We start from the raw sequence: 22,695 nt of genomic DNA, 5'->3' as shown, positions 1-22,695 counted from the left end.
TAGGTCAGCTTTCGCGGGTTGTGATAATGCCGCGCATATCGACATGTAAATACGCAGTACTCGGTACCTACACTAAAGATTGCTTCAGATGAAAGGGACGAAGGTGTGGCGGGTGGGGTGAAGTCGTTTGCCGGCAGGACTCCAAACTAGGTAGGCACGGTAAGATGGCACCCATGCTTGCTTTTTCCGGGGTCATACAAAAACTGAACCTTCACGGATTCACAGCAACTTACGGAGTACAAAGGGCCAACTTGAGTGAGGTGGGGGAGGGCGCATCCGAAAAAAAAAAAAGCAAACATTGCTGCTATTGTGGGTGTTAGCGCTATTTCTCCCCCTCAAGCTTGACTTGATCTCGTACGTCCCTTGCTATTTTCCACCATCGCATCGGCGATGCAATTCTATTCTGCCCTCGGTACCATCGCCCTCTTGAGCACTATCAGAAGGCAACGGTCACAAAATAATGAGGAAAGCGACCGTCGCCAAATGCGCATGGCTGGAAAAATAATATGTACAACTTACAATATATCACTATTCCAAGCCAGGATCGCCGCCCACCTTCCGTATTACACGATCGAGACCTGTTTCCCAGATAACAAAGAAAGCATTGGCCTGCTTCTGGAAGCAAGCAACTCACCTGTAAGACAGGATTGTGCAGCTGCATTGTCTCGACGTCAACCAAGCCTTGCTTGCCCACGACAACAATCTACTGCATTCAGAGGGTGTTGATATTCTGCTCGGACATATGGCTCATGATAACGAACAATGATCGCACCTTTCTTTCCCTGAACTAACTGGTCACAACGGGCGAAGCTGGAGCTGCCCTGCCCAGCAGCTTGTTTCAGACGTCGTACGAAATTAATTCGCGGTTCAACACAAGTAGGTCATTGTGGTAATAAAGTTAAGTTAGGTGGACTTTACTCTGAACCTGATCATGTTTAAGTGCTCCATTGGCGTCGAGCTTAAAGTGAGGTGGTACGGATACAGTGCCTTAATTCTGGGCAGACTTTCTAACGTCCTGGCTTACCTACACGGGCCTGTGCCTGTGGCGCCGAAGCGCTAGCCGCGCCACGCTCAGCCCGTGCAAACTAAGGTAAGCGCGTTCCCAAATTTCTGAACGCGCAAGGCCCAGCTCTTTCAGCCTTGAACGACCATTGGCGAACTGCTTTTTGCGCCTCATCCATGAACATCGCCTCAAGCCCGTCTACTCCCATTCACATCCCTCAATTGCCGATACCTAAACCCTGCGAAAAGCTCTCCGAAGTTATCGTATCGGTGAACCAATTTCAAGATGGCTGCGGTATGCGCTCCTTCCCGTCTACACACACCTACGCACTAGTAGCTAACAGCGTCCTTAGCCCGTCATGACCGTCTCCGAGAGCAAGGAGCTCAAGGGCCTCAACCTCATTGCGGCTCACTCCCACATTCGCGGCTTGGGCGTTGATGGCACAACACTGGAGCCCAGAGCGGCATCTCAGGGTCTGGTTGGACAGGAGAAGGCCAGGAAAGCTGCTGCCGTGATCCTGCAGATGATCAAGGAGAGCAAGATTGCTGGAAGAGCTGTGTTGATCGCCGGCCCCCCAAGGTAAGCCTCCTCCTCCACATGTGTCCTTTGAAGACTGTACAACTGACTTTGCGTCTCCTTAGCACCGGCAAGACCGCCATCGCCATGGGAATGGCTCAGTCCCTCGGCCCCGATGTCCCCTTCACTTCCCTCGCCTCATCCGAAATCTTCTCCCTCGAAATGTCAAAGACCGAAGCTCTCACACAAGCATTCCGCAAGTCGATTGGTGTTCGCATCAAGGAGGAGAGCGAGATTATGGAGGGCGAGGTCGTCGAGATCCAGATCGACCGAAGTGTCACAGGCGGCGCCAAGCAGGGAAAGCTGACGATTAAGACGACCGACATGGAGGCTGTCTACGATATGGGCGCCAAGATGATTGATGCTATGACCAAGGAGCGCGTCATGGCTGGTGACATCATTTCCATCGACAAGTCTTCGGGCAAGATTACGAAGCTTGGCCGGTCATATGCTCGCTCGCGCGACTACGATGCCATGGGCGTCGACACCAAGTTCCTGCAGTGCCCAGACGGCGAGCTGCAGAAGCGCAAGGAGGTTGTTCACACCGTCACTCTACATGAGATTGATGTTATCAACTCAAGAACACAGGGCTTCTTGGCTCTGTTCTCCGGAGACACTGGTGAGATCCGTAGCGAGATCAGGGACCAAATCAACACCAAAGTTGGCGAGTGGAAGGAGGAGGGCAAGGCCGAGATTGTTCCCGGCGTGTTGTTCATCGACGAGGTTCACATGCTCGACATTGAGTGCTTCTCATACATCAACCGTGCCCTGGAAGACGATCTCGCGCCCATCGTCATCATGGCCAGCAACAGGGGCAACTCTCGCATCCGTGGAACCGACTACCGCAGCCCCCACGGTCTGCCCCTCGACTTCCTGGACCGTGTCGTCATCATCCACACAAACACTTACAGCCCCGAAGAGATCAAGCAGATCATCACTATCAGAGCTCAAGAAGAGGAGGTTGACGTCTCAGCCGACGCTCTGGCGCTGCTCACAAAGATCGGTCAGGAGGCAGGCCTGCGTTACGCTAGCAACCTCATCACCACTTCTCAATTGATCTGCGCCAAGCGTCGAGCGAAGCAGGTCGAGATTGCCGACGTCCAGAGGAGCTTCTCGCTCTTCTACGACCCGTCTCGCAGCGTCAAGTTTGTGTCCGAGTCGGAGAAGCGCCTAATCGGCAACGACGGTGCCGTCGACTTCACCGTCACTAATGGCCATGGCGATGCGATGGAGCTGAGTTAAGCGTGTTAAAGGGTCTTCCGTGTTGGGCGTTTTTGGGCAGTAAAATAGGTGGCCACCCCCTGGGACGTATGATAGATTATGTACCATAAATGTTTGAATGGTAGCATCGTGACGATGCCAGGAATGCAAGGCTTTTTTATTCATGCACCCGTCTTTGTGAGTTGTTACTACTTTACTCTTTTTTGTTTGTGATGTGTTCCATTCGGCGGAACGATTATACAAACGTCGCGACCCTCGTCCAGGCGTCATCACCAACCGGCCGGAATTCAACGCCCTCACCGAAGTACCCGGCATCCTGCCATGCCTTCATCGTGGGTCCATCGTACGGCCCTTGTTTATCCGCATTGTCACGCCCATCCGTCCACCGGAACTCCCACATCCTCGAGGACAAATCCTCATCGGCGCCGTCCTTTGCCGGCTCAACCCACTGCTCGCCCGTCTCCCGCTGCCACTCACGCACGAGCATCTCCCTCTCCTCGTCGTAAATCTCGGCGCGGTCTCGACTCAGGAGCTTGTCCGCCGCGTCGGTGATGGCCTCGATGGCCTCTTTTCTCTTCTGCTGCTCCGGGCTGAGCTGGTCCTTTTCCTTATCGACGTCCATGGCCTCATCGCCGCCGCCGGCCTTGTTCTGCTTCTTGAGCTTCCATTTGGGTATCTTTTTCATCTTGGGCTGCCCCTTGCCCAACCTTGCCAGGGCCTCGAGGGATGTCTCGCCCCTTTCTAACCTCACGATAAGCGCCTTGAGTAGGTCCGTCGTCAAGATATCGTCATTCTCCATCCGTAACCTCCGCGCCTCGGCTTCTCGTCTTTCATGTGCATCCGCTGCCTTCTTTAGGTCCTTTTTGCTCAGCCCGTCGAGCCACTTGTCGTGCACGGCGTTCGGGTCCACAGCTTTCCTGATAAAGTTGCCATCCTCGTCAAAGCGGCCCTCCTCTTGCTCGTCCTTCATGTTAAACGCCTCGACCTTGGGCGCATTTCGCTTCAGGCCGCCGAGGCCGACTTCCTCGTCGATACCCTCCTCCTGCATCGCCAACTCTTTGTCTTCTTCATCGTCGCTGCTCTCCTCGTCGTCTAGGCGGATCTGCCCTCCGCTTTTACTGTGTAGTTCCTGTCCTTGAATTTGTGCGTCGTCAAGGAAGCGCACTGCCTTGTTCCCTGCCGCCTTGGTCCCTACCTCCGCTACCTTTCCCTCCTTCTCTTCATCATCGTCGTCCGCGGCAAACATGTCGTCATCTTCGTCGTCATCCTCATTAGCCTTGCCCCCCTTGCCGTCAGCACCGCTACTCTTGGCGTCATAGCTATCCAACTGGCCAAAGAAATCCGCATCGCCATCCTTCCTGCCCTTATGCTTTTCGTTCGCGCGCGACTTGAAGTTGCGCTCATTGTCCGAGTCGCTGTCGTAGCCGTCTAGGTTCACGGCGCCGCGCTTCGTCGCTCCCCCGCCGCCGCCAATGACGTCGGCGTCGAGGATGGCGTCTTCTTCTGGCGCATCGGGGGCCAGGGCGGAGGGGTTGCGGACGTCAAACTTTAGTTTCTTGGAATCGTGACCGTCGTCTGCTTCGGCGTCGTGGTGGTGCGTTCGCGCAAAGGTTTCGCCTGCCCTTTTGGGGCGCGCTGCTGAGTGTCTGGAGGCCATCTTCGGGCTGGCTATACCTGAGGATGTGGTGTAGGTTGTGACAGATTAGGATGCAAAGCGAGGCAGGGCTAGCTGAGCTTTGTCTTGGAAGAGCTTCTTTCTAGGTTGGCTGGATGCAGCAGCTCTAAACGTCCCGTTCTAGTCTGGAATGCATCTGAGAGCGGATACCTCGAATTCCCTACAAAGTTGCATGGGCATTAAAGTATCGACCAGGGTGTCGGGCATGTCATTTTTTGGTGGAGCCCAGCCGACCTTCCAGCGGGTTTCGTCATTCATCAGTTGCCTTTGCGGCCCCACGTAGACCGCGGGTCCCCATTCATCACACTCAAAGACCGAAAGCTACCTTCTTTCACCATCTGCGGCAGCCACAACTGCTCTGATTCAAAGAACGCTGCCCAAGTTAGCTTTCCGCACTCGAACAACAGATCGGGATTCACATTCTTCATTTGGATCTTCCTCTGTCTGCTGCCAAAAAGATACTTTACTCACCAAACCGCCCACCCAGATGGTAAGCTAGCTGTCCAACTCATTAAATCACCCCAGCTAATTCTGAGCTCCCAGTATCGCTTCGACCCCAACGAAGCAGACATGTATAATTTCGCACGCGGTGGCCGCCGGCCGATCGTCCAGCGCTTCGACGAGTACTACCGATGCTACCCCATGGTGATGGCACCTGGGCCCGAGCGACCCGACCTCAACTACGGTTCCAAGATCTTCCTGCCGCCCTCTGCCCTCGACAAGGTCTCCAAGCTCCACGTGCAATGGCCGTTGCTTATGGAGATTATAAATGGCGAGAAGGGAAAGCATTCCCACGCCGGTGTGTTGGAATTCGTCGCGGAGGAGGGCAGAGCATACCTTCCCCATTGGGTTCGTGGTCCTATCCTATCTTGGCCCGCGCTGGGCTGGTCGTCGCGGAGGTGGCGTTGCTAACGTGTGAGACCAGATGATGCAAACTCTCTCACTGGATGTTGGCGACATGATCCAAATCAAGACAACTTCCCTTGAGCTTGCCAAGCTGGTCAAGCTGCAGCCCCAATCGACCAACTTCCTCGATATCAGCGATCCCAAGGCTGTGCTGGAGAAGGCATTTAGGAACTTCGCCGCTCTCACCAAGGGTGATGTCTTCAACTTCGAGTATAATGACGAGATCTACAACGTGGCGGTCCTTGAGGTCAAGCCGGAGACGGACAAGATGGGAGTGTGTCTGATCGAGACCGATGTCGAGGTCGACTTTGCGCCACCGGTCGGCTACGTCGAGCCAGAGAGACAACAGAGAGGCAGCGGAACCAGCACACCCAGAAGTGGACGCGGTGGCCTCCCCGCCGGCGGTCTGCTACACAGCCAAGGATCCATGGCCCAGTCAATCAACTACGGCGCCATCGCCCCTGGTTCGGCGACGACTAACGCTAAATTCTACGGCGAAGGCCAGAAGCTCAGCAAGAAGGGGAGCAAGGCGTCGACGCCCAAGCCAGCGACTCCCATCGCTGGAGCCTCAGCCAACCCGCCCGCTTTGCCCATCCCGCGCCGGAACAACAACGGTCCCATGCCTCTCCGCCTCCCGCCCAACAAGCTCTTCTTCGGCTATGAGATCAAGCCGGTCAAGACCGACGACGACAAGAAGCGTGAGCTGGAGGAGCAGAAGCGTCCGCACTTTGCGGGCCAGGGCCAGACACTTCGAGCCAAGCGCAAGGGCGAGGCTGAGGAGAAGGAGAAGGCTCCGGAGAAGAAGGGACCCGCGGAGGGGCGCAGAGTGGATAGCCGCGGCCCCAAGCCTCGCGGCATCGAGTAGGATAGCGATGTGCAGGCAAGAACATACTTATGATTTGGGATGGATCAAATGGCGTTTGGGGGCGGGATGGGTAATCATTCTGGGCGCATGGTTCTAATTACCAGGGCAGCATCGTCTGGGACAGTCAAACGGTGATTAGATTCCCGAAAATGAAATGATTGAGATTACTTACGATTCCCGTGTCTGAGACGAAGTTGGTCAAGAAAGTAATGGCCGAAGTCAATGAGGCCGAGGGCACACGACATCAACGTGAGCAGTACCCTAACACTCATCTTGTCATCGCCGCCCACGATGGCATTGTCGCAGGAATCGGACTAATATACCAAAAGGTCTTCACTCGTACAGCAATCGGTGTACTCAAGATTAGCAGATTATGACTTCCATTTCTGACTAGAAAGATAAGCTAGCAAAAGAGCAAGCTTGCTGCTATACGAGCCGATTCTGAAATCCTCCGCAAGCAATAGTCAAAGGGGCGGTAATCTCAGCCATACCCCGTCAAATCAGTCCTTTGAAACGTTCTCTCTCTGCCAGAAATCCCTTGTAATCGATGAGCCACCTAGCCCCCTTCCGGCGGAAAAAACGAAACCCAAAAGCCCTTTCCCTCCCAGTTTCCGTCCATCCCAGCCTCCATTATCCGAGAATCCCCGTATTCTCCATTCGCTCCTCCATTGCCACTCCAGATCCAATCAACCCAATGGCGGCGGTCGTTTGTTTTGGTGTTGCGAAGAAGAAAAGGTGTCGATGAGTGAAAAAGGATGGAGAAAGCCGAGAAACGAACGAAAAAGCTGGCGAGAGAAGAGAAAAAGCGAAGAAAACCCGTTCCCGATGCCGAAAAATTGCCAGTTTCAGTCGGACCACCTTGCCATCAATTCCAGTAGCAAGCATGAAGAAAAAAGAGACGGTAAACGAAAACCCTTCTTTCCCAAAATCTCCCCACCCATCGTTAAAGTCATGAGAGCAGGGAAATCAAAGAGAAATGGGTTTCATCGCATACCAATCATCATCCTCAATTAATCCAAGTCCATCGCAGTCGCGTTTGCAGCCGCCTGAGCAGCCGCCTCAGCTGCCTTCTCCTCGGCTGCCTTGCAAGCCTTCTCCTTGTCGGCTGCCTTCTTCGCGTTGATCTCCTGGAGCTGCTTGCGACCTGCCTCGCAGGCGGCCAAGACTTCCTTCTCGATTTTCACCTAGACGGGGTTTCTGGGCAAGGTACGAGGGATGACCTTGGGGGACTGGGGGATGATTCCCATGACTTCGAAGTACTCCTCGTTGGTCGGGATGGGGTTGAGGGTCATGCTGTGGAATTTCCGAGTTAGGTCCATCTTCTGAAAGTGTTTGGTGCTTGAAGAGGAAGTTGTGTATAATGTGGAAGTTTGATTGTGGAAATTGAAAGCTAATGTGTGGTTGGAACTTGTGGGTGGAAGAGGGAAGTTCGGAGAGACGGAAGGTAGTGATGGAGGGTAGGAGGTAGAAGTGTCGAATTTGAGCGGAAGGGTGAAGGAAGAGACAGCCCGTAGATGGAAGGAGGAGGCCAGGGAGAAGCGATTTCTTGCTGGTGAAGCTGGTAGAGCCACAAAAACGCCAATAAAAGCTCGGGGCCTGAAGTGTTGGGATGGCAAGAATGGGTCTAGCTGAAGGTATAGAACGTGAAAACGGGAATCCGTAATAACATACCTCCGAGCACGGGCACGATGACTGAAGGAGGCATTGAGGAAACGGACCTCAACCTCAGGCTTGATGTCGACCTGGTCATCGGTGAGGTCAATCGGCTGTCCGTTCTCATCAGCGGCAGGAGCGGTGTTCTCGATATTGACGCCAGTATCATCACCAGTAAGATCAATCTGCTGGCCATTAAGACCAGGATCAAGACCAACAGAAGCACTGCCGTGAGTGAACTTCATGCGCTTCTTGGAGTCCTCCATGTCGGGCTCAGCATCATCACCACCGTTGTCAGCCGAAAGAGCAAGCGAAGCCATCTCATTGGCGGCCTGGACCGGGCCAGAGCCACCGGCAGTGGAGGTTCTAGTCGCCCTGGCGCCGGAACTGGGGGCAGCACGCTTGCGAGAAGGAGTAGAAGCCGGAGTGATGGGCACTTCAGCGGCCGCGTTGACACGATCATTGTAAGGCTTGGCCAAAGACTTGCCGTAGCGCTGACTGTGAACGGTACTGTGGTTAGTTCTGCTAAAGACGGTATGACGAGATGCTTACTCACGCGAGGGCCGTAGAGGTGAAGTTATAACCGAGGCGGTTCATGCGGCGAGTGACGGCAGCCCACTCAGGCTTCGTACCAGCACCGGCGTTGGCAGTGGTGGCAATGGAGAGCAAGAGAGCCTTCTCGGCCTCGGCGGTCCAAGAGTTACCAGCCATTGTTGCCGATGCTGCGATGTAGAGTGCTAAGAAGGTCAGTCTCAATACCCCAGGTCTCCGAATGAGAATCGAGCAGAGATATTGAGATTCCAAGAGATAAAGACGACCCAGCGACGAAGGCAAGAATGATGTGTGAGAGGAAGTATGATTAGTGAGGGTGGAAGAGAGTCGTGAAGTAAAGGGAAGTGAGGAAAGCAGGTTTTGAGAGAGTTGATGTTGATTGCTGGGCGGTATGAACCGAAATGAGGAGCGCGCTGTATGGGTGAGGTAGAAACAAACACAGAAGCGCGTAGGATCTCGATGATGTGATGGGAGAAAGGGGTAGAGGCTGGAATATTTTGCGTCGGTCATAGTAAAAAGAGTTTCGAGATGAGTTGAGACTCAAAATGCGAGATACATAACATGAGTTAGAAACAACGTACCTGGTATGCCGTATATAGCAAAGCGTAATAATGCTGATATTCTATGGTCGAAGATCTCGCTCTCTAGTCGAGGGGCTGTGAGAGGTGAGGTAGGTTGAAGAGGAAGAGGTTTGGTCAGTGGAGGGGGGAATAAGGGGATTATATATCCTGTGTGAGAGTTGAGATCTTGAGAAGCCAGAGAGGTCAAGCAGGAAAGAACTTTGAGAATCTGAGAGCTAACACTCGCCTTACTATGGGACGGCGGGCGCTCACCTCAGGGGGTAAAGGGGTAGCACTCGCCTCGAGGAAACACAGGATGGTACTCGCCTCAATGGTTCAAAAATGGTGCCCGACTAGGCAGGTGAATAGATAGCACTCGCCTGAAGTGTGAGATGGCACTCGCCTCAAACGATTGTAAAATGATGCTCGTCTCAATGAGTTGAGAGACAACACTCGCCTTTACAGGTGAACAGGTGGCACTTGCCTCAAAGAGTTGTGAGATGATATTCGTCTCAAGAAGTTGAGTGATGTCCTTCGCCCTCAAGGAGAACACATAGAACTCGTCTGAATTGTGAGATAGCATCTACCTCGAAGGGTTATGGAACGGTTCTCACCTCAAAGGCTTACAAGATGGCACTCGTTTGATGTCTTTGAGAGATAACACTTATCTAAAGTGGTTGTCAGATAGCACTCGCCTCGAGAAGTTGCTTAGAAACAGTACCCGCCTCGGTAGGTGGAGACTTTTTCTCCGACTGAAAAGTTTTAGACAAGAAAGGGGGCTGTGATCTCAGATCTACACCCTCTTAATGAGTGTGACGCGGTAGTGGGAGGCTCCTACTAAATGGTGGGGGCCTGGACTTGCGCTCACATTTTGATGCAGGATAGTTAAAAATTCAAGTAGATGACTGGGAATCATAGACTTTGACAAAGATTGTGATAAGGGGGCCGTAACCTGAATTAAAATGGCGAAGAAGTTGTGAACTTGGAGCGGTGTTAGGACATAGGGTCCTAAAGTTTTTCGAAACAAATGGAAAGCATGTAGTTGGGCACGTAGTGCAATAAGGAAGGTGAACTTCAATCAGATGAGCGGAAGCGGTGGTGGGCAGATCTCACTCATTGCGGTAGAAGAAAGTTCCGACGAGAAGGGCGCAGAGGATGAGCTGGAGATCCGACTTAAAGAAGCTGTGATGAGAAAGGTGAAAGGAATGGGTTTATATTCTACCTTTTGATGATGTGACGAAATGAAATCCTGACGAAAACGGTGAAGGAAATGGGCTTTTTATTCCTTTGTGGCACGATGAGGGAAGTAAAATGGATGAGCTTGAGTTTGAACCGCCAGTATCCGACTGAGTGAAGTTCCGACCAACAGGGGAGATATATTAGGCTTGTTCTTGCTTCGTAATGAGACGATGTGGCCGTCCGATGGAAGATACTAAGCAGACGAAGCATACTGGAGGGCATGTCTCGTTCCCAGACTCTGGTCAATGGGAAGTGGTGGTGATGTCGCTCGTCTGGAATTGAGAGATCAGGTACCTACTCGCGGACATGGGCTCCTTTCGTTTGGCAAATGTATGCGTAGAAGAGATGGGGATTCCTTGTCGGAAAGCCATGGCGACCGCTTGTCAACTACTGCCAACATACAAGCAAGACATCAAGTGATATGGATATAGAAACTCAGGGGCTGGGGGTGAGTGCGCGGAAGTCATGGGAAATTCCCAGGCATTCAAGAGGTGCGAGAATATAAACCTTGCGGGAGATAGTTTGAGAAAGCAAATGATCTTCTCAATTCTCGATGTAATATTTGAGAATTCTCAGATATCTCATGACCTGTGTCAAAATGTTTTGCGCAGTAAGGTGAATAGCTTCCAGTCCTGAGCCAATCCCAATGATCTCCAAGATTGCCAACCCTTCGTATCGCTCATCCAAGCCTGCCATATCGAACTCCAGAAAAGCCAGTAAACCGTCCTGAAAATGCCATGTCGCTATGGTCGAATCGATGTATTGGGGGTCGAAAGATGCATCTAGATCTCGTTGTTGACAGGGACGAACTTGGTGCCAGTGGCCTTGGTGTCCTCGTGGAATTCATCCTTCATGCTTTTTCGTCCATGTGATTAGTGAAATGGAATTGATGCCATCGGAAATCGGTTCGGTTTACCTGGGGCGCGCAGGGGTGCGCGGCTTCTTGGGGGGAGGAGCCTCCTGCTCCCCCTCCTCATCCACCTCATCCTCATCGTCCTCCGAGTTGACCTTGGCCTTAGACTTGAGAGGCGTCTTGCGCTTTTTGGGGGTGGCGGCCTTCTTGCCGGCCTTCTTCTGAGGAGTCGTAGAGCTAGACGCCTCGCCGTCGCCACCGTCGCCGGCGGTAAGCTCCTTGCGCTGAAGCTTCTGGATGTGCTGCCTGGAGAAATTTGTTAGCATCTAGAACTCAACTAAAATTTTCGAGATTAAGAACGTCCGAAAAATTTGAACAGAAAACGGGGAGACGAGGGGAGGGAGATGTGGAAAGCGGGCGGAAAGTACTGGACAGCATTGGCGTTGTAGGCATAGCCCTTGGCATGGACTATAGGAAGAACGCGGTCCCAATCCTCCTTAGAGGGCTTGATCACCGACAGAAGCGCGACCAGAAGGTCAGATCGGGCCTCATCGTTCCACACGGTGACTGGAGCCATCCTGATTGGTAGTGGTATGAAAGCTGTAGTGTAAGGTGGGTGATAATGAAATAGGTGGGTAAGAGTGGTTGATGTTGAGAGGGGAAGGAAGAAAAAGACTGAAAGGCGCTTGGTCTGGGGATTCATATGGAGCGTGGCAGGAAGGAGAGTGCTGGATAGGCAGAAGTGGGAAAGACCAAAACAAAAAGCATGGGAAGGCGCACTTCAAGGCAGAAACGGTCATAGTATGACCGACTGAGTGAAGCTCGCCGATGATGAGTGAGTACTGATCAGCGGATGGAACCATCGTCTTGACCATAGCGACCAAGATTTGCTGGTCGACCTCAGCTGTCCACCGCATCATTGAGCGAGACATATTCCGAAGGGATATAGAAGAAATGAATGGGACTCGACGTGATGAAGATTGGTAAACAGCTCATGGAATTTGATATGAATCGGGGTGAGTACGAGTCGGCTTGAGTATGAGAGGTGGAAGAAGGAAGAGACACAGGAGGCCGAGGTGAGAAATAAATAAAAAGCGCAGGACGAGGGAAGAGGTAATCGCCAGAGTGGAAGAGAGGGCAGGAAGTCTCGGTCTGAGCAACCAGCAAAAGGGAAGATACACACCGAACAGCCTCCCAGGTGATATCTGTGAAGCCATAGGAATGGATCTTCAGGATGACGGAGTCCTTGGCTTCCTTCGTAAGGCCTTCGCCCTTGGCAATGCTATGGAAGCCCATAGCAAGAGCCTCAAGGAGGGCCGGATTGGCCCACTTGCCGCCGGGAGCAGACTTCTCAGACATTTCGATTGCGTTCGTGTAGTGTTTGGTTGGTAGATGGGGAATAACTCGTGGAATGTGGAAAAGAAGGGTTGTGTCAAGGAAAGATGGTGGAGCTGACAAGATGCGTGTATAAAGAAGCGGATGGGAAGGATATCTTGAGGCACCTGGATCAGGCAGCGAAAGCGACAGACGGGCTCCCGGGTGGACAGAAAAAAGCCGCCAGGAGGGGCAGGTAGCAAAAGCGTGCCATAACGGAAACCATACGAAATGGAACAGCCAAGAAAAAGAAAAAAAAGTAAATGTATACATACCGGATGCCGTCCCAGGTAGTGTCCTCGAAGCCATCGCGATGGAGCTTCGCCTCAACACGGTCCTTAGCCTCCTGCTGGAGACCGCCGTGCTTCAGCTCGTGGTAGAGTCCAAGGACGAGGCTTTTGAGGAAGGCCGGGTTTGCCCACTTTCCGGTCGGCTTATTGTCAGACATTGTTGCGATGTTGTTCTTGATTGTTGATGATGATGAGGTTGGTGTTGATGATAGCAAGACTAAATAGCCCTAGGAAATGATGTTCTGAAAGTGTGTTTGGGTGAGGAGACCGCAAAAATTTCGTGATGGTTGAGGAGGAGAATCTTGCAATGTTTAAAGAGGAAAAGGGAGATTGCTCTCCAGGTCGTATCTCAAGGGGATTATATAGAGAGTCGAGAAGGCCGTGGCCTCTCGCCGGTTGGTACACAAGCCGGCATTAGGAACCCAAAGAGCGAGAGCATCCTCAGTAGACAGAACTTAAAGGGTGAGAACCATCTAACTGCTTACTACATGGACGAGAGCAGTACAGATAGAGCCTCACTCGTCTGAACACTATCTCGTCTGGATGTATGAACCGTCTCACAGCAATCAATCGTCCGAACATGAGACGAGAAACCCAAAGAGAAGGCACATTCTTACTGCTGGCTTAAGTGAGTCCAAAGGGCAAGAGCATCCTGAGTACACAGGACTTAAAAGGCAGGAGCCTTCTGACTGCTTACTACACAGCCTAGAGTAGCATAAAAACTCACTCATCTGAACGCATCCTCTTCTGAATGTTTGAACCGTTTCAAAGTAACCAATCGTCCAAACGCAAGACGAGAGACGAGAGACTCAAAGGGCGAGAGCATCCTCAATCGACAGAACTAAAAGGGAGGGAACCTTCTAACTACCTTCGAAGAGGCCTAGATCAATAAAGATGCTCACTCCCGCCGTCTAATCACAACCTTGTCTGATTGTGTAAGCTGCGTCGAACCAGTCGTTTGAATGCCAGACGAGAAAAACCAAAGAGCAGGAGCACCCTTCCCGCCTGGTACAGATTACTTGAAAGGCGAGAGCTTTTTTGCTGCTTTAGGGAACCCAGAGGGCAGGAAACTCCTCTCCGCTTGGTAGAAAGAGCCTAAGAGGCAAGAGCCTTCTCACTTCATGGCGAAAAGAACTTAGGAATGGCAGGAGTCTCTTGGTGAACAAGCTGACATGAGGAACGTAGAGGGCGAGAGCCTGTTGGCCCCTTGAGAAATTAGTTGGCGCTAGAATTTTAAAGGGTGAGAGCCTTGTTGCTCCTTACTGAACAGAACCCAGAGAGCGGGTGCCTTCCCGCCTCTTTTGTGAACAAGTGGATATGAGGAACTCAGAAGGCGAGAGCATTCTAGCTGTCTTCACCTTCAAGTAGGCACCTACCTTGGTTATTACTCAGCCTAGGTGTACCTAGGTCAGCAGAGTGGGTCGACCTGCCTCTGCGTGTGGACATGGTGTGTATTAGTACATCAGTTGAAGTCTTGGTTGTTCCAGAAGGCAGTAGAGGTTTGTCAAAGGAAACGATGAACGGCACTCGCTCTCGAGTCTGGGCTACAAGCATCTCAATGAAACAGATAGGTAGAAAGAGCCAGCAGGTTCTGGCAAGTTCATTATTCGCAAGACCTAGTACTCTCAATAGAAACACTCGGTCAACGCTAGTCTGGCATACGTCCTTTATAAGTCGAAGGATCAAAGACAATGAAAACGCCCAATCAGTCCAAACTCCAAGCACCTCGTCGTGTTCATAATCTCGCTCCTGATGCCGCTACCGCTTTGATGCATAACGCCTTGGCCTAACAAAACTGATGGGGTGGAGGAATGTTGACTGGCTCGGATTTACAGGTTTGAAGCCTAGTCTAAATCAACGAATTCGCCGAACTCGAATTTCATCGCTGCTTCTGGCGCCGCCCTTGCCGCATAAGCTTTCAAACGGGCCGAGTGCTGTTCCTATGTCTCAGGACCATAAAAGGAAGTGTGCGGGTCTTCTGAACCGGTCAAGCCGGCTGTGGGATACTCGGAAGTGTAGCCATCAGATGGGGCTTCACTGTGCGCAGCCAAAGCTAATACAGCTTCGTCATCGACGAGAGAATGATCATGAGCAGGGTTGTCGAGCTTGATTCTCTTGGCATTAGGGCCGTCTTGTTCGTCATCGTTATCATCCTTGAGAGATAGGTCGAGAGTGTCGTCTTTTAAGGGAATATCTAGAGACTCTGATATGTCAAGACCGTCGGCCATCATGGACGTTTCCAATTGCGTCTGGTCATCTTGTAAAGGATCCTCGTGACTGGGCTGGTGCTCGGGCTGGTGGTTGTGCTGAAGATTGGGCTGAATACTGGACTGAAGATCGGACTGAAGGTGAGGTTGCAGATCGGACTGAAGGTCAGGTTGGAGATCCGTGGTGATATCAGCCTGAAGGTCGGGCTGTATGACTGGTTGAGGTTGGCCAGCTTGACCCGCTTGAAGATCTTGAAGTTCTTGATCGGGTTCAAGTTGATCGAGTTGACCTGGCTGACTAGGCTCGCCGGACTGATTAGCCAAGGCGGCGATGGCAAGCTGCGCAGTTTGCTGAGGTTGCTTCTTGGGCCTCCCACGACCTGGGCCTGGGCGGCGAGTGATTGGATTCGTTGTTGGATCGACCTTGCGAGGGTTGTCAGGGCTGCCCCCATTCGTCTCAGACTTGTGCTGGGCACGACGAAGGCCCTGGAAGTGTTGTCTGCGTTATGTCAGTTACTATAAGCAGAACGAATCAAGGAGGCGTGTTCAATGCGAGAAAATGAGAAACTTCTGGTGAAGCGAACTCGATGGTCAAGCCATCCCAGCAACAGAAGCGTATCTAGTTGCTTGCATTGGAACCTTGAAAGGAAACTGAAATGACGTGATAATTTCGATGTCCTACGAAAAGTGTGAAAGGACTCTCGGAGGCAGTCCTCGCCTTGATCCTTGACTTCGACAATAGATCTTACGGTACACTTGGGGGGGGAGGGGGGGGCAAGGAGGGAAACAGAGAAGAATGAGCACTAAGAAGACTAAGAGAGAATACAGAGCGGGGAAGTGCAGATGGCGAGAAAATGGTCGGCGCAGAAGTGAAGGCGCGTAAATACGCGCAATTTCTCTGGAAATACCGAATCGCAATGACGACGCCTTCATGTGCTGCGGATGAAGTTGCGAGTAGGTCGGAAGAATAGACGTGGAAGAGAGGCGCGCCAAACTCACCTACAGCCTTCATTGGTGAAGCCGTAACCCAGTGTACGCATGTGGTTGCCGATGGTGGTCCATTCCGAACCGCTGATGACGCCAATGTTCTTCACAGACAGGATGGTAAAGAACAGATCCTTGTCGGCCCTGTCATTCCAATTTTTATTCATGGCAAATGCGACGGATAATGTCGGCGATTCGCGTGGATGATACGGTTAGTCGTGACTTATACGATTGAAAGTGGATGTGAGTTGGTAGCTATCTTTTGCGGTCGAGGATGAGAAATTGGTAGTGTGCTAAGCTCGAGAGAACGATGGGTCGAAGGTGGTTGGGGGGCGCGAGACAGCAAAGTCAAGGCGCTGGGTTTTGAGTGGCTCCCTGGCGCGGTTTAACGTTTCGCCGGGCAAGAGCTCGACTTGCATGCACCTTTGCGAAACCTCATGACCTGACAGGAAACTACAAAATTTTGGGAACAACTTCTGGGACACTTTCTCAGAGGAAACAATTTTTTTCAGATGATTGTGAACATGTTTGGGGAGGCTAGCGTCGAGGAGATATCGCGACCAAAGACGCCTGCAAGATCGCGGGCGGATCTTCCGAAGGTCTCCCATGTGCAGAACCCCCGGCGTTTAGCCGTTCATCAAGCGAGCTGTGGCACCCTGTAGGTAGGTTGGCGGCAAATGACGGCGCCCTCCCCAGTGTTGTAGCGTCCCGTCGCAGTTGGGCAGACGATTAACGGCTTTCATGCTCTACCTATTCTCTCACTGACCTGCCCAGGCTTCGTCTGCTCTTCCGACCAATTGTCTTGTAAATACGACACGTTCCATACCAAAGACCTGAGCAATTGCGCCTTGCTGCATACGTTTCGACATGTTATTCTTTGCACGGAAATCTGTTTTCATGAGCTGCCTGGTCAGTCGTGCAGTGACGGCTGTGCGTTCAGTATTACATGGATTCGTGAGACACGTCGAATCTGGCCCGCCGCCCGCCTGCAGCCGACTCGATTGGCAATGATAGCGTATCTGTCAAATGCCTGATTGCAAGACATGGCCGGCCGGTGTGAGGTAGCCTCCCGAATACCTACCTACTCGTACTTTGGTTCAAGGGAGGTCAACCTTCAACCTTGGGGATCAATGGTGCAATCTGTCTTGCATGCGCCTTAAGCCGCACACTGGACAGATGACTGAAGAGGCAACTTCGATTGTGACTACTGAGCTGCGTGAGGCAATCATAGTCTATGGTCTCTCTGTGAAAACGCGCAATTTGCTCCAATGAGGATAAGAATCAAGGCAGCTTGCCTCTGTGAAGCTTCTCCCAAACAGCCGCGGGAGGCCCCTTCATCCAGGCTCCCTGTCGCAATCGCCGCTTTACTCTCCCCTCACCATCTCAGGCCGGTTGTGGTAGGTGTGGAGAACGGACGCTGACAGACCTCAGGCAGCAACTACAGGTGGATTCGTAAACGATGCGTAAAGTGGATCTAGATGACACATCACGTGGTTTCGTGGGAATATTGCGAGGACACAGTGCCCCCCTCGGAATCGCGAGGCGCGTCTCCAGACTACCTCACCCGATCCCACCAACTTCATCGCGTGTCGCCTACGACACCAAACAGGTCTTTGGGCGACACTTTCACACATTTCATGGCTTCAATATGCATGCTGTCATTTTTTCGCAATTTTTTCTCGTCCCCAAAGTGCTTTTGCTCGTTGAACGACTAATCCCAATCTTCAATTGCCAAACTGAACGTTCATCTCGATTGACCCCTCCCCTCGCCGGCTCGCATCACCAGCACCCGACGGATGTCCCAGCCAGACACGAGATTGAGATTACGACAGTATGATTGACTGGAGCACGAATCCAGGGGGCACTAAACCGGGCCAAGAGGCTCAAACTCTGTTTGCCATTATTCGCCGTATCCCGCATCATAGAACTCCGCCGCTGCAAGCTTCGCCAACCTTGCGGTTACTAGCAGGTTTACCCCTACCTTAGGTGTGCAAACTAAACCCGGGTGTTCGCAAGCCAAGTATACGTAGCAAAAGGCATCATGCTGCGTCGTCACAGGTATCTGTCGACCGCCTGCTGCGTAAGTTTGTTTGACGACTCGGTGTGGGAAGGCCGCCAATGAATAGTGCGCGAACTGGGAGCTGCAACATGGACATAGCCAATCGCCCCAACCCCCTCCATTTCCGAAGCTACCTTGAACTAAAGTACTCGAAGAGTGAGTCACACATCCATACCGCATACCTGTCTCATGCCATTAAGATCCCTGTTCCGTTTCCAAGTGGTCCGCTGGGCGTTCCTGGATCTTGCATCGGGATGGGGGGGCCCATTCGACCGACGAAAAAAAGTTCCCCCAGCAAGAAAAAAAAAATGACCCCAAAACTGCGTGTCAATTGACGAGTCAATTCTGCCTGCAAGTGCAAAAGGGTTGATATCAATTAGTGCTTGCATGTCGGGGGACACGCTAAGCGAAACACCTTGCAATTCCTGGCCTTCCGCTCAAACCTTCATTCGTCGGAGAGAGTCAAGTCGACTTCATCACGTCGGATAAGTGCAGGGAAGGGATCTGCGGACGCCTAAAGGCAAAAAAAAAAAAAAAATGGTGAGAGAAAGACAGCGCAAAAAAAACCACTAGGGAATTCAAACCACTTTACGCGCAAATGACACGGCCCCGCGCCGCGACACACCTCGACCCTCTTAGCTCCCCTCCACCATTTTCATCAGCGCTCGAGTGAGCAGGGCAGCCATCAAAAACTCCAAGCCATTGGATCCCAAACCATCCCATCCCGTCCATGGATGCCATGCACTTGCGTCTGCACCTCACCACACCTCACCACACCTCACCTACCACATCATCTCTCCACACCCTCCACAAATGTCACACCCCCCTCTTCCCCTCTCACTCAAGGACATGCGTCCCCGTCAAAGCCTGCCGCCGTAACTCCAGGCAACAAGGGACTATTTTGATTCCTTGTGTCTCAACCAAGGGGTTTGCCACTTTTACACCTCAATAAAATGTCGGCCCAAGCGCCGCGGCGTCTTCCCTGAAAGCATCTTCGTTCGACTTTCTTTTTCTTCATACTGTACAGTTGCCAGCGCCAACTCCAGCTGCTAATCCACAAGCACTTACCCCATCGAGCTTCGGTACTAGCATCAAGCCGACTTGCATGCCCATTCCCTTTAGTTCCATGGTCCATGGGCCCTCTCTAAAGCACCTATAACTACCGTTGATGTCCCGGGGGTTGTCTGGCTGCCCTCTGACGAATCCTCCTTGTCTGCCTCTTTTGTCCGCCTCACCTTCATTGACCACCCACACCAACCGGTGACTGGCCTCGTCTTCAGTGGTTGCACCATTTCTAGATCACAACCTGCTGACTTGGATGCCATATATCTGGGCTTCGCCTTGCCTCACCAATCTTCACATTGACTCATTTCCACTACTTCAACTCCACACTTACCAGTCGTGTGCTGGTTGACTGGGTTGAGCCAAAGCTTCAGCTTCTATCGCTGTGCATTTCAAATTACTCCCCTTTCCTCCAGCTCACTGACTTCAATATCGACCTCACCTCTACTCCATAGCCTGGTCAGCTCGAGACGAGACAGCCCACCAACACTCTCAACATGTCCTCCAATACAGACAACCAGATGACGAGATTTCTCTTCGCCATCTTGAAACAGAAGAACCTCAAGGATGTAAGTACTCTCTACTATCATTTCACCACCTCGACTGGTAACTTACTCAACCTCCAGATCGACTGGAATGCTGTCGCCCATGATCCGATACTGTCACAACCCATCACCAACGGCCACGCTGCACGGATGAGATATTCCCGTTTCCGCTCGGCGATGTTGGGCCTCGAGCCTCAAAAACGTAATAGAGCCGCCGCAAACAAGAACCGGGTTACGAAGAACAAGAAGGAGCAAAAGCCACCGAAAAAGGAAGAGGAAGACGACGAGAAGATGGTCAAGCCAGAACCAGGGACTCTCGAAGCTCTTCATCAAGCCGAAGCTCGTGCTAGATCTCCCGTCAAAGTGAAGCACGAACATAGCCAACCTCCCTACCGACAGCAGTTCACACCAACATCCATGGCGTCTCCCACAGCCACGGAATGCCAGACCTTCCAACCCAGGATGCTCACCCCGTGTAGCGACGACATGTTCTCCGCACCTCATAACCTGCAATTTAGCCCGTCGACGAGCCTTATGGGCGCTCACCCGACCTTCGATCTACCATCGGCGATGGCCTGCGCACACGAGCCAGAACAGCATCACCACGAGCACGACCACAACTCCTGGGCACCGAGTCCAATCTACTCGGCCTTCGATGCCGCGTACGATATCGATGGCTTTGGCGTTGGCTCCTTGTGCGATCACCAGGCCGGTCAAGGGCACGCCGGCGACATGCATGGATCTCCCGCACTGGGGTCTCTCATGCCTGAGCACATGAACATCAAAAACGAGCACTGGGATACGCATTTCCACCCATGATAAGCGAACCTGAAAACGGTCAAGCAAATTTGATGTGGGAGGGTATCAAGGGGGTCATCTTATACGTTTGGGTTCCGGGTTGGGAAAAAATACCTCGGGGCTTTTCTCACTGTCGTTGGCTTTTTCTGTTCCTATCTGTCTCAGTGTCTGTTGTCTCTTTTGTGCTGGTCACTCCTCTACACTCGCATCGATTCGGACTATCAGATGTACTAATGAATTTACGCACTCCCTGAAACGGCGTACCGGTCTGGCCTAGAATGTATGCTTCCCGGAAGAAAGCAGGGGGGCCTTTAGAATTGTTACATACATACAATGATGATTTCTATGATGAGTTCTTGCTTCTTCATTTTGCATGCTTCTGTATTATACAGCGGTCTCGGGCGCATTCTGTTCATCCCTTTCTTGCTCCTCTAGGACCTTGGTTAAACGGAAGTGAGGCGTTGTGTTAATTCCTGCCATGAGCCAACGAGATAGGGGTTTCACCACGGTAGATCCCTTCTCCCTTCGAAGACACAGCGTCATACCTGTTCATCACCAGTCTGAATACTTTGCCGCCATTTCAAGCCTGGTCCTCATGTTCCTCTTTACCCCCTCCTCATCCCACCCAGTTCTCTCTCCCTCGGCACCGGATCACCCAGTATCCTGGTCCTTCGCCCTATCGAGCTTCTTACGCACCTATGTACACAGTATCCACTAATACCAACATCAAAAGGAATCCCAGTCGATCCTAGAAAAAGATGGAAGAGAAAAGCGGGAAACAAACGACAAGAAAGTCGATCCATAACCTGCGACCTCTAGAAAGGGCAGCCGCCCGCTGTGGCCTTGTTGTAGCTACGCATACCACGCGGCCGTTGCGACAGCGGGCACTGGTTTCTTGGAGGAATAATCGCACTTCTGGCCTTTGTCAGGCTTTCGACTCTGTCCGCCGGGCTCCTTCATTTAGTAGATCCGACCGCGTATTCCTCGCGTGCCTGTCGGTTCCGTCAACCTGTCAAAGAATGGCCTTGCTAACATTCCCGAGACACAGCTTCTATTTTGAACATCGCTTGACTACATCTCAAAAAATGTCGACGCGAAGCCGGCAAGGTTATCCAGGCACAATTTCTCGTCCCCTGATCACAGTAGACTTCTATCGTCAGGCACATAAACGTCGAAAAATAGGTGTTGTACTTCCCAGAGGGTGAGTACGGCGCGCTTGGTGTCGATGATGATCCCGTAAGCCATCCATCCCACGAGAAAGCCGCGAGTGTCACTATTAACCTACCAGATGAAGCATCGGCGTCTTCCTTTTGGACTTCAAGTGGCGTCCGATCGAGGAGAGCCTCGCGGACTGAGGGTATAGGGAGTTGATCGGCGTCTGTCTAGTATATTGGAGATACCACCTGGGCCCTGGGACGACGTGCTTCTGCCGGAAAAGCTCGATAACCTTGTCTACTTTTCCCATTCCGACGAAGAACGCGCGATACCTCGGGCCATCCTGCTACGGGTGGGTGGATGAATCCTGACGCACCTTCGGCATGAACGTTGCTGACGATTCTTTAGAAGGGCATGATTGCCGCAACGGCCTCTTCATGCCATTTGGTATCCATGTCTGCGTTGGGTTTTTGCACTTTTAAGTTTCTTCTCTTCTCTATCGCTCCATATTAGTGCCTGTATTAGTGCCCGTGACTTTCAACTCTTCGGGGGATGTATCGTGAATGGTCAGTCAGAGGTCACCAAAGACGAAGTTGGAAGACGTCAAGGACTGTTGGATCCAAGTGAAATACCTATCTTAATGCATACAAACCCTGGTTTTTTTTCATGTACCTGCGGACGGGAGCGGTAAGGTACCGTGCCAACATGTCTGCACATGAACGCCTTTCCAACCGACATGGAACCAACACGAGCCAAGGTGGATCTTCCACGACGGAGCTGTTGGCGCGCCCCAACATCGCCATTGCTCGTTTCATAGCTTCATTTCCTTCTGTTGACTAACGTTAATCTTGTTTCTCGATCTTCCTCGCTCAGCTCGTTGAATTCTTCCCTCGAGCGAGGGATCCGCCGATTCCTGGGTTGTGTTCCTATGTCTATATATCGGATTCGGCATCTAAGACGGCAAAATCGGAATAGTCTCCTGCAGGGTAAACTGAGGATTATTTAGGATGGCTCGACGAGGCTGAAGTACGACTGCACCTCTGAACCTGCTATGAGGACTCTGGAGAAAGACCTCAAGGACCTCGGAAAGCTTGATAGCTCAGTACTCGGTGTCTCCG

The 22,695-nt window shown here is 52.0% G+C and overlaps 8 protein-coding genes across 8 annotated transcripts; 3 read left to right on the top strand and 5 right to left on the bottom strand.

Annotated features, from left to right (window-relative positions):
- Window positions 1-1,288: 1,288 nt before the first annotated feature.
- Window positions 1,289-2,821, top strand: BDP55DRAFT_628416 (RuvB-like helicase 2; the record flags this gene model as incomplete). The annotated part of the gene is made up of 3 exons (XM_060571898.1): window positions 1,289-1,297; window positions 1,356-1,582; window positions 1,645-2,821. The coding sequence occupies 3 exons, from the start codon at window positions 1,289-1,291 to the stop codon at window positions 2,819-2,821; spliced, it is 1,413 nt and encodes a 470-aa protein (XP_060433571.1).
- Window positions 2,822-3,035: 214 nt separating this feature from the next.
- BDP55DRAFT_691309 (uncharacterized protein) lies at window positions 3,036-4,457 on the bottom strand (the record flags this gene model as incomplete). The annotated part of the gene is made up of 1 exon (XM_060576954.1): window positions 3,036-4,457. The coding sequence occupies one exon, from the start codon at window positions 4,455-4,457 to the stop codon at window positions 3,036-3,038; it is 1,422 nt and encodes a 473-aa protein (XP_060433570.1).
- A 588-nt stretch (window positions 4,458-5,045) lies between these two features.
- BDP55DRAFT_691308 (ubiquitin fusion degradation protein UFD1) lies at window positions 5,046-6,246 on the top strand (the record flags this gene model as incomplete). The annotated part of the gene is made up of 2 exons (XM_060576953.1): window positions 5,046-5,324; window positions 5,401-6,246. The coding sequence occupies 2 exons, from the start codon at window positions 5,046-5,048 to the stop codon at window positions 6,244-6,246; spliced, it is 1,125 nt and encodes a 374-aa protein (XP_060433569.1).
- A 1,099-nt stretch (window positions 6,247-7,345) lies between these two features.
- BDP55DRAFT_381556 (uncharacterized protein) lies at window positions 7,346-8,711 on the bottom strand. Its single transcript, XM_060567165.1, has 2 exons — window positions 8,456-8,711; window positions 7,346-8,397 (listed from the first exon to the last, which is right to left on the bottom strand). Exons 1-2 carry the CDS (start codon window positions 8,608-8,610, stop codon window positions 7,431-7,433), a joined length of 1,122 nt encoding a protein of 373 aa, XP_060433568.1. The 5' UTR covers window positions 8,611-8,711; the 3' UTR covers window positions 7,346-7,430.
- Window positions 8,712-10,226: 1,515 nt separating this feature from the next.
- Window positions 10,227-10,561, bottom strand: BDP55DRAFT_651870 (uncharacterized protein; the record flags this gene model as incomplete). The annotated part of the gene is made up of 1 exon (XM_060574085.1): window positions 10,227-10,561. The coding sequence occupies exon 1, from the start codon at window positions 10,470-10,472 to the stop codon at window positions 10,230-10,232; it is 243 nt and encodes an 80-aa protein (XP_060433567.1). The 5' UTR covers window positions 10,473-10,561.
- Window positions 10,562-10,792: 231 nt separating this feature from the next.
- Window positions 10,793-13,006, bottom strand: BDP55DRAFT_712265 (uncharacterized protein). Its single transcript, XM_060578202.1, has 5 exons — window positions 12,753-13,006; window positions 12,287-12,595; window positions 11,532-11,681; window positions 11,167-11,409; window positions 10,793-11,105 (listed from the first exon to the last, which is right to left on the bottom strand). Exons 1-5 carry the CDS (start codon window positions 12,923-12,925, stop codon window positions 11,033-11,035), a joined length of 948 nt encoding a protein of 315 aa, XP_060433566.1. The 5' UTR covers window positions 12,926-13,006; the 3' UTR covers window positions 10,793-11,032.
- Window positions 13,007-14,335: 1,329 nt separating this feature from the next.
- BDP55DRAFT_651865 (uncharacterized protein) lies at window positions 14,336-16,312 on the bottom strand. Its single transcript, XM_060574084.1, has 2 exons — window positions 15,974-16,312; window positions 14,336-15,473 (listed from the first exon to the last, which is right to left on the bottom strand). Exons 1-2 carry the CDS (start codon window positions 16,123-16,125, stop codon window positions 14,708-14,710), a joined length of 918 nt encoding a protein of 305 aa, XP_060433565.1. The 5' UTR covers window positions 16,126-16,312; the 3' UTR covers window positions 14,336-14,707.
- A 3,264-nt stretch (window positions 16,313-19,576) lies between these two features.
- On the top strand, window positions 19,577-20,443 carry BDP55DRAFT_725281 (uncharacterized protein; the record flags this gene model as incomplete). The annotated part of the gene is made up of 2 exons (XM_060578999.1): window positions 19,577-19,648; window positions 19,706-20,443. The coding sequence occupies 2 exons, from the start codon at window positions 19,577-19,579 to the stop codon at window positions 20,441-20,443; spliced, it is 810 nt and encodes a 269-aa protein (XP_060433564.1).
- Between the last annotated feature and the right edge of the window lie 2,252 nt (window positions 20,444-22,695).

The sequence above is a fragment of the Colletotrichum godetiae genome, assembly GCF_030913485.1.
Source record: "Colletotrichum godetiae strain CBS 193.32 chromosome Unknown BDP55scaffold_7, whole genome shotgun sequence".
Classification (NCBI taxonomy): Eukaryota; Fungi; Ascomycota; class Sordariomycetes; order Glomerellales; family Glomerellaceae; genus Colletotrichum; species Colletotrichum godetiae.
Note: the sequence above shows the minus strand (reverse complement) of the source record. Positions and strands in the feature narration are given on the sequence as shown.